Source organism: Heteronotia binoei, chromosome 15 (assembly GCF_032191835.1).
Source record: "Heteronotia binoei isolate CCM8104 ecotype False Entrance Well chromosome 15, APGP_CSIRO_Hbin_v1, whole genome shotgun sequence".
NCBI classification, from domain to species: domain Eukaryota; kingdom Metazoa; phylum Chordata; class Lepidosauria; order Squamata; family Gekkonidae; genus Heteronotia; species Heteronotia binoei.
In genome coordinates, this window is record NC_083237.1 from 14853875 (window position 1) to 14864164 (window position 10290).

Consider the following 10290-nt stretch of genomic DNA (forward strand, 5'->3'; position numbering starts at 1 on the left):
TTAATTGGGAACATAGGTTTTTCTAGAATTGATATCATAGCTTTCCTTACTGGTCAATTTCTCCTCACCATGCCTAGTTATTACATGACTTTTGCTATTTAGTTTAGGCCGCAGGATAATAATAAAACATTTAGGAGCAAAGATGCAACCTAATAATCCAGCACCAGAAGACAGGATGCAGAAGATCTCCACAGCTACCATATATTTGCCCTTGGTGCTCAGATAGGATGGAACAAATGATAGCCAAACACTGCAAAAGACCAACATGCTGAAAGTGATAAATTTGGCTTCATTAAAAGTGCTAGGCAAATGCCTTGCAAAGAAAGCGACAATGAAGCTCACCAAAGCCAACAATCCTAAGAAGCCTAGAACACAATAAAACATGACAACGGATCCTTCCCTACACTCCATCACAATTTCCTCAACAAGAGAGTGCATTTCAACATTTGGAAATGGTGGAGCAGTACATAGCCAGATGATACAAATAACTACTTGAAAGAGGGAGCCCGAAACAACAATGGGGAAGGCCAGTCTTTTCCCCACCCATTTCCTCATCCTGGATCCCGGCTTAGTGGCCATGAAAGCCACAACCACTGTCATGGTTTTGGCCAAAACGCAGGAGATAGCCACTGAGAAGATGAGGCCAAAAGCCACTTGTTGAAGAGGGCAGATGACTGTCCCAGGCTGGATAATGAATAATAGTGATGAGAGGAAACAGAAGAAGAGAGAAGTTAGTAGAACATATGAGAGATCACGGTTGTTAGCTTTGACAATGGGAGTGTCTTGATGCTTGATAAAGATTCCAAGTGTCAGCACAGTGATCACTGCCAAACAACAGGCCAAAAGACACAAAGTAATGCCCAACATTTCGTAGTAAGAAAGAAAGTTTAAGCGTTTGTGAAGGCATTGATCCTGCTCTTTATTTGAATACTGATCTTCTGGGCATTTGAAACAATCGTCCATATCTGAAAAGTAGAACAGGGACCATTTAAGTCAAGCATAACTTCTCACTGAAGTGCCTTTCTCACAAAGCTACTTGTCCTAATATTATGGGTTGTGTCCAGCCCGTCTTTATCATTGGGGGAAAAGGAGGAAGGGCTTCCCCTTTGGTACTCAAAAGGCTATATTGTGTTTCACGGGACCTACATAGACAACACCCATTTTTCATTAATTGAAATGTTTCCATTCATTAATCAGCTCAGAATTGCAGTCTTGCTTGCTCTCCAACAACAATCTATGGCATTATATGGTTGTTGGAGAAGGGAAGTAGAGTGGTATAGTAAACATCTAGGGGAAAACGGAAGTCCACATAGGGGCTTGTCAAGTTGTTGAAAGATATACTGTAGGTATGGTGATTAAGTTACCTTAGCAGTGTACCAGTTCAAGCTAGTCTGAGAAAGACTGAGCAGAGGGCTGATGACATTCCCTTCAGTTCCTAGGGAAAGTTCTATTGTCAGATCCTCAGTTTTCAAGTGATTGTCCAGAAAACTTGAGCTAATTATTCCTCATCATGGGTTTGGGGAGCTCTGGAGCTCTGGAGATTTTAGTCAAGAGGCTATTCATCACCTTGCTCACAAGAGGATTCCAACAAATGGGCATTCCTACATGGGAATGCCCAGCAAGATGGTTGCTAGATCAGGTAGCCTTCTTTTATATTAAGATGGATTATTTCATCTATGGTTCTAGCAGTTCAGCTGGAGGGATATAAGATAAGATTTACGCAACACGGTTCAGGGTTCTCACTAGAGTCAGAAAGGCATCTGTAGTGAAGTCATAGGACTACAGGACAGGGTTGGATGGAAGATGCAGGCAAGATTAATAACTTTATTTACAATAGAATGGCCTGGTGTGGTTTTGTCTGAAGGCAATTGGTCTTATGCAGTGTTCTGTTATTTCAGCAATTGAAGGGGGTTGGTTCTGTCATCTCAGCGGTCAAAGAAGTCTAATGGCAGTGCAAATTTCAGCAGTGGCAGAGGTTCAGAAACAAAACCTGCTACCAAAGGTATAGCATTTTGGTTATTTTTAAAATGCATTTTGAATTGCCTCTGCTTGAGTGCTGGAATTATTTTATTGCACATATTTCTTGCCACTTTTGGATCTGATGTGGTATTGGATGATGAGTGCAGGGCCCTGTTTCCTATTGGTATATTTGAATTTGGGGTAAGCAGAGGAAGATATGTCCCTAGGAGGAAGTAGTAATTCAAATAAATCTTTGCAGGCTGGGAAAAGGGGACAGCTGATGATCTAGGAAGGTTAGGTCAGCTACCTGAATATCAGACCAACTGGGGCCAGTTGAATAAAGTCTGAGCCATGGCTAGATGGCCTTCATAGTGCTTATAACAGAATCTCTGGAGTGGGCTATATTGTGCAAGAGGCTCTAGGATCTCAATTCATTGTCTAACAAACTGATGTCATTCCTTATGAGGAGACTGTGTGGGAGCATTTGAATATTTACAGTTTGCCTTTCTCTTGGAGACTCAATCAGATAACACAGTGGGAGTCAAGTACAGGGAACAAGATGGGGCATTCAATAAGCAAAACAATGTGGTGGCACTGAGGTTGGGGCTTATAGAGAACAATGTCTCCTACCCGTCTTGTTTGAAATCTTTCCATCTGGACATGCAATACAATCATAGCAGCAAAATGGTTTCCCCTCCTGCTTTTTCTTGCTGTAACCGGGTTGGCATTTCTCATTGCAGAGAGAAGAAGGCATCACCTGAACAGAGAAATGTAAAAAAGAATTTAGTTGATGCCTAGTAAGTTAACGTCTCATTGGCTAGTATTGATCAGTGCTGAAAGGATTGCTTCTTCAAGTGGCATCCCAAAGTAACAGAAAAGACATAAAAGACATGAAAAATGAGCGTCCATATGACAAATATAATGTCAAGGAAATGCTTCTGTTAATAAAATCTCTATTATTATACTAGTATTAAATGAATAAGTTCCATGTTCTTTCAAACTGGTCCTTGGTGAGGGAGGAAACAACCTAAAGTTGAGTAGCAGCTGCTCTGCAATGGTAAGAGGTAAGAACCACTTTGCTATGACAACAGCAGCATTGCCAGGCTTCTTCAGATGAAGGAGCACTGCAGATTTGGGGGGAGCTGTCACCTTTGTGTGTTGCTTCTTTGACCACATGATGACTGAGAACCATGAGAAGGATTTGGGACCATTTTACTGAGGCTACAATGTTTATTCAAGCAATTTATTATTCAAGTCAAGTCAGTCTTTATTGGCATAAATATAACAGTACGTATTAAAATAGTGTAAAACAGGATAGAAACACAACTTTCATGTACACTTGTATAAACAGAAATTATTTTTTTGAAATCCTTTGGTGCAACTTTAGAGCAGAGCACAGGAACTTGGCTGACCTCTCAGTAACATTGATAGAAAAATCATTCAGGAGTCTATGGACCTTAAGTGTATCAGAGCAGTTGATCATACTGGCTAAAACAGGATATAAATATGTATAACGTAGATTCGTATACAGATGGCAGTGCAGGAGAACATGAGTAATTGACTCAACACACATTTTTATTTACAAGGGCAGTATCCAGCTGAATAGGCTATTTTTTTTAATTTGCCATGAAGAATGGTAGAGGTCACAGCATTGTACCTAGCGAGAGAAAATGTCTTGTGTTGTTGTGGCACCTGCAAAGATGATAGGTAAGAAACCATCCTTCCTGTGCTGAGAGGAATCTCAAAGCTCAGAGGGGAGCAGACATTGTCAGCCAGACTATTCAACTTCTAACGCACTCAATGTCTAACATCCTGTTTTTGATTTCTTGGGATGCAGCAGTAAATGTAAGCATGGACAGTGATTTATTATTGTTAACCAACATCAATGGATTCTTCAATCTTAACAGCTGGAGTTTCAACTCCCAGTAATTCAGGTTTGGAACATCAAAATTCAACAAGTGACTCAGGGCATTCCACTTCCATCTCAGAATGTAATGAAAGCTTCTGGACCCAGTTCAACAACTGCAAAATGAAAGAATGGATTTGATGGCAAGTTAGGTTGCTCAGTGTGCAATAATGTTGGATGTTTATGCACAGGCAAGAATGTGGCTATGTGGCTTTTTAAAGAATGGATAAATTATGAAAAAATATCTTATGGTGAATATAGGAAACAACAGCTAACAGACAATTGGCCATAGAGAAAGTGCTGGTCATAAAGCTGCAGTTAAAATAACTGAAGAAGGAAAAAAAGAAAAGAAAAGCTCAAAACTGTGTGTCTGAAGTCACTAGCAAGAGAGAAGGAAATTACCAATAAAATATTCCGTACTGTATACAAGGTGGCTAAAAAGGATCAGTCTTTTAATAATTTTGAAGCTGAAATTCATTTGCAAGAATTGAATGGTTTTGATATGGGGAGAATTTTGCACTCTGCTACTGCCAGTATAAATATTATAAATCACATTGGCAGTGAAATGAGAACTTCATTGATCAGAAAGAGTAAAATGTCACTGATATTCGATGAATTGACTACTGAGTCAAGAATATGTACTGTGAGTCCCTTAATATTAATCTATGATCTAAAACTGCATTGTCTTGCATGACTCCCCTAATTTGTTCTCCAGAAGTTTGTTATAAAACCCCAGAAATATTTCCATTTCCTTTATTAGTTTCTCCATTTCCATTTTGATTTCCTTTATTAGTTTCTATGACCAAAGGTCTTAAATTCAACTGGAAATATTAACTTAAAACTATGCTGTGTTTCCAAACAGTGTTCTATGAAGGCAGCACGTTCGTGTCTCTATGTAAGTACAGTGGGGTTTTCAAAGCAAGTGAGGAGCAGAGGTAGTTTGCCATTGTCTTTCTCTGCAAAGTATTTCTAGGGGGTCACCAATCCAAGTACTGACCCTGTTTCTCTTCCGAGCTCTTATTAGATTAGTTTATACCATGCCACCTCCCACTCACAAAATTCAAAGTCTTTACAAAAGAAACCCACTCCTAATAGAATCAATCCCAAACAGCAGGAGAGATTGCCCGGAATCAGAACTGGAATTGGAACGCTTTCTGTGGGAGCTCAGTGCCTTATAAGGTACAGTCAGATACCCACCCCATTGAAGATGCTTTGCCATACTATGCTGTTTTCATTGATAATTAACTCCTTGTCTCCCGAATCCCGGGGATTCATCCTTCCAACTTTCAAACTTAAGAAGGTCTTGTTTGGGAAATAAACCCAGTTTCTGATATCAAAGCCAGTTGTCAGTTGGCCATTTTCGTTGAAAGAGACCTTCTCCCCAGCAGTGCTGTTAAATGAAATACTTCTCAGGAAATGATGGAGCTAAATTGGGGAAGGGGGGAATGAACAAAATTGATATGTGATACACAAGTATATATGGTATGTCAGTGCAAGATCATTTGGAGCTTATTTGGATCCTTCAGCAAGATCCTTCATAATGTGCCATCCATTTCAATGGTCGTTTTCGCACTCACCTCCAGCCGGCGTGACCCCCCTCTTCACCACGCAGGATCTGCGCGGATTTCGCACTAAATGCCGCGGAGCAGCCGGAAGAGCCAGAAACTCCCGGCGCAAAAGCCGCTCAAACGTAAACCGTCAAAAAGCAGTTTCCGTTTGCGCGGCTTTTGCGACCGGAGTTTCCGTCTCTTCCGGCTGCTCCGTGGCATTTAGTGCGAAATCCGCGCAGATCCTGCGCGGTGAAGAGGGGGGTCGCCCCGGCTGGAGGTGAGTGCGAAAACGACCATTGAGAACAAATCTCTGTTGACAGCAGAATCTTCATTAAGCATATAGCAATGCAGACTCTGAAAGCACCCCATTTAATCATACAATACCTCCCATGGTTGTGGGAATGACTTTGTGTCTCTCCTTATCATTGCTCTCTGTCTCTGTCCTGCTGAGTACATGGCATGTAAAGCATGTGCTATGGCGTAGACGGCAATGTAGATGCTGTAACTTTGGCCAGGCATTTCCATTTCAGAATGCAGTCCTGGAAGGTTCTTTGGGTTCTTCTTCCGAGCATTGATGTAATATACTAAATGGTTGAATACCTGCTTCCAGGAGAGCATCAACTTGCCATCTAGCTTTCTATAGCGGATTCTGAGAAAGTACAGAAAAAAATGGAATCCGAGCATTTTTTTGGAGTGAATTGCAAATGACAATACACCGTGGAAGGCTTCTCTTTCAAAATGCATTCTGAATCTTTCTGATACGAAGTCCCAGTGGGCTGTCATGATCCAGACTTTATTTATAGATAATTCTCGGCTTTGTGCAAATTGTAATAAATACAGCACAGATACCATAGATGGACTGTTAAAGTATGCAACAAATACATTAGTTTGGGTTGTGTTTAAAAAGAAAGACAATCTCAAATAGTGTGGTGTTAGATCTTTTAGCATGGGCACCAACAAAATGTTTTTTACTTTTTCCGTGAAAGCGGAACATATGCCCTTCTTGGAAAGCGTTGGGAGCAGTGCCCGTATGAAAGCTTCTCCTTTATCATCATCTGGTGCAATGATCCCAACCCATTTCCATTGGAAATGCAGGAGTAGCTGTGCAATCCCATCGTACTGATCTTCTTCACTGGGGATTGTGTGGTACAAGGAAGGGATGTCGGCTTTATCATGTTTCTCCATAGAAAATGAACAATAACTGATCTAAGGAGGAAGAAATTATTATTACATCAGGAAAAGGTTGTTTTTTAGCATATTTTTCATATGATTTAACCTGATTAATATGACAGTTTCCAATTTCATCAGTTAAAATACATAGATATTTTCCTCCATGGGGCTGATAATGAACCATTTACTTGAAAATGTGGCTGTTTAGAAGACTTGTCCCCACAATGTGATTTGCACAATCTTGGGGTCATTGTGAACAGCTCAATGAAAGTTTCAATCCAGTGTGCTGAAGTGGTGATACATTATATTTTATTCTGCTTTTAACTGGTCCTAAGCCTGCCTTGGTGGGATGGGTGGGATATAAATTTCATAAATAAAATGATTCACTACCACTGGAGGTATTGGTGGCTACAAGCATAGACAGCTTCAAGAGGGGATGCAATAAGCATATGAAGCAGAGGTCCATCAGTGGCTATTAGCCACAGCGAATTATTAGAATTCTCTGTCTGGAGCAGTGATGCTTTGTATTCTTGGTGATTGGGGGGTGGGAAACAGTAGAAGGGCTTCTAGTGTCCTGGCCACATGGATGGACCTCCTGATGGCACCTGTTGGACTGGATAGGGCATTGGCCTGATCCAACATGGTTTATCTTATGTTCTTAAAATGAAACTCTGATAGGGATTATTAGGAAAGGGACTGAGAATAGAATGGCTGATATTGTACAGCGGTATGAATCTATGGTTTGGCAATATTTGGGATACTGTTCACATTTCTTGTCACTTTATCTCAAAAAAGGACATTGCCGAATGGGAAAAAGTACAGAGGAGGGCAACCAAGATGATTAGGGGGTTGGAGCACCTTCCCCATGGGGAAAGGCTGAAGACCCTGCGACTTTTCAATTAAGAAAAGAAAAGAATAAGGGGGAATTAATAGAGGTATACAAAATTATGCATGGGGTAGAGACAGGTGACAAAGGTAACTTTTTCTCCCTCTGCCGAAATACAAGGCCATCCAATGAAGTTGGTGGGTAGTTGGTTCAAAAGGAAATACTAATTTACACAGACAATATTTAAAATGTGGAATTGCTGTCAGATGATACAGTGATGAGCACAGGAACAGGCCATATCTTAGTACTACTCAACACAGGCTGCAAAGGTAGGTTGGTATTATAATTGCCCATCTTCCAAATGGGTCTGAGAATACCAGTATAAATGATGTTGCTTGGGCTGCTATTTCAAAAATGGTCTGAGATTGTGGTAAATGCTAAACAGGAAGGAGACCTCACTGAGGGAAAGCTATCCAAAACAATTCTTCAGTTGCTTCTGGAACACAAATATCTTTCAGGATGGAGTTCCATAATTTTAGCATCTTTATCGATAAGGCCTTCTCTCATGTTGCCATCCAGCTAACTTCAGAAGGTGGGGTAATCAAAGCAGGGTCTCAGAAAATCAGTGTAAAATTCTGGAAAGTTAATATGGGTCAGGCTCCAAGCCTTATAGTGTGCCACAACCTTCAGAAGTGCATGGGAACAAAATGGAGGCCAGTGCCAATTGACCCAAACTGTGACCCATTTCAGTCAACATCCTAGCTGCAGCAGCGTTCTATAGCATCTGAAGTTCCTAAACACATTTTAAGGATAGCCCCAGATAATATAATCTACATGAGAACATGTAGAGAGCCAGTTTGGAGTAGGGGTTAAGTACATGGACTCTTTTCTGGGAGAACCGGGTTTGATACCTCACGCCTCCACTTGCAGCTGCTGGAATGGCATTGGGTCAGTCATAGCTTTCATAAAAGTTTTCCTTGAAAGGGCACTTGCTGTAAAAGCTCTCAGCCTCACCTACCTCACAGGGTGTCTGTTGTGCAGGGGGCGGGGGAGGTAAAGAAGATTCTGACGACTCCGAGACTCTGAGATTCAGAGTATAGGGCGGGATATAAATCCAATATCATCATCAATATTATTCTTATAGTCTCTTCTATGTAGGCTATCTCATGCTCTCATGTTTGAAACATGGCAGTAATTTAGAACTCTGCTTGCATTCCACATGTTTTGCTTCTGTTGGGTTTTTTTAAATGGGGGGAGTGTTACCTTCAAAACTGAAATGTTCTTAAAATTGTTTTGGCATTTAGAATTGGGCTTAACCTTCCACCTCATCTTGAAAAATTCACCCACCTGTCCAATTTAACTTATCCGTTGTTCCAAACCCAACAACACACTTCAAAGTGGATTGCACTGAGATTCATTAGGGACCATTTCTAATATTGCTTATGTTAGCCACTGGCTTTATTGTCCTCCTTCAATTCAATGTCTCCTACCAGGCAGCCATTATCTAACAGCAAATAGACAACCCTCTCTTGTATCAGTATACTCACTATTCTTCAAGCTCTGTAACTTCAGGCTATAGTTATATGTCAAAATAGTGGACTTTATAGTGCCCAATTGTACCTGGGGAATCTTGTAGGTAGTTAAGATGCCAGCCATTAGAAGAGATGTTTCAGAGTCTGGTCCTCCAATGAAAGCTATTGGTTTCTTCTGGACATCACAAATATAGTTCGGGACATTCGTCTCTGAGCCAGACAGAATTCTCAGGATGTTCTGATAGTTTCTTCTCTGAATATGGTAGGTATGTTGGCTGTGGAATCCCAGAGTCACATTTGGTAAAATCTTCGGGTTGACGTTGATCTCATTTATAGCATAGGCCAAGGCTAGGACCTCCTTATTTCCTTCAGGCAAAATACTGATATGAGAAATGAAACAAAAAACACACACTTTTTACTATTTCATGAGAGAAGATAAAAAGGGGAATTTTAACCAAAGTTCCCTTTACGCTGTGAAGTTCTGTGAACAAAAATTCTACTTTGTGAGCTATTGGCATTACAGTTGTGAGTGAACAATTTGGCTTCCATATAAATTAATTTGCTCTGGGGCCATCCTTCCAGAGCTAAGACAAAAATGTGTGAGCCAGAGGCTAAAAAACTGAGCTAGCTGAACACTATCTCAGCTTAGAGTGAATACTGACGTGAACGTTAAATCACATTTGTGGTGTGATACAGAAAATTGGTTGAATATGGAAGAGATATGTAGGCAGGAAGAGTAAAAATATTCAGGATGTTATACATGCATTCTTCAACAACACAGGGTTTTTTTTACATTGTAAGTCTTTGCATGCTTACTTGTGAGTAGATCCTGTTGATTCTTCATTTGGACTACTATCTTCAGTTCTGGTTATTGTATCTCCAAAAAGCATATCATAGGGGTGGGGGAAAGTACCAAAGAGGGCAACCAAGATGATTAGGGAGGTGGAGAACCTAGGAGGAAAGGCTGAAGACGCTGGCACTTTTCTGTTTAGAAAAGGGATGGACTGAGGGGGGGGGGAACATGATGATAGAGGTTTGCATAATTATGTATGGAACAGAGAGAGCTGACAAAGAGAATTTTTTGTTGGGAACAGTGCATGCATTCTGGAATAAACACTCAATCAAACAAGCCATGAATGGCATACAGAGTGAACTAAGACAAAGTACATCAGAATAAGAAGAAAAAGAAGGAAAGAGCTGTACAATTAACAAACCAAGTAGGAGACAAGGATAGATGAGAGATTTTTTTAAAAGGAAATTAGTTATATTTTCTGTTTGTTGTGGTTATAACCAGTGTTCCTTCTAAGCTGAGTTCCCTCTAAGCTCATAGATTTTTAGTCTATAGCT

The 10290-nt window shown here is 40.5% G+C and overlaps 1 protein-coding gene across 1 annotated transcript; it reads right to left on the bottom strand.

The window, feature by feature from the left end:
* On the bottom strand, positions 1-9833 carry LOC132583119 (vomeronasal type-2 receptor 26-like). The gene is made up of 6 exons (XM_060254789.1): positions 9760-9833; positions 9032-9323; positions 6388-6621; positions 2590-2716; positions 2280-2282; positions 1-965 (listed from the first exon to the last, which is right to left on the bottom strand). The coding sequence occupies exons 1-6, from the start codon at positions 9831-9833 to the stop codon at positions 1-3; spliced, it is 1695 nt and encodes a 564-aa protein (XP_060110772.1).
* Positions 9834-10290: the final 457 nt, after the last annotated feature.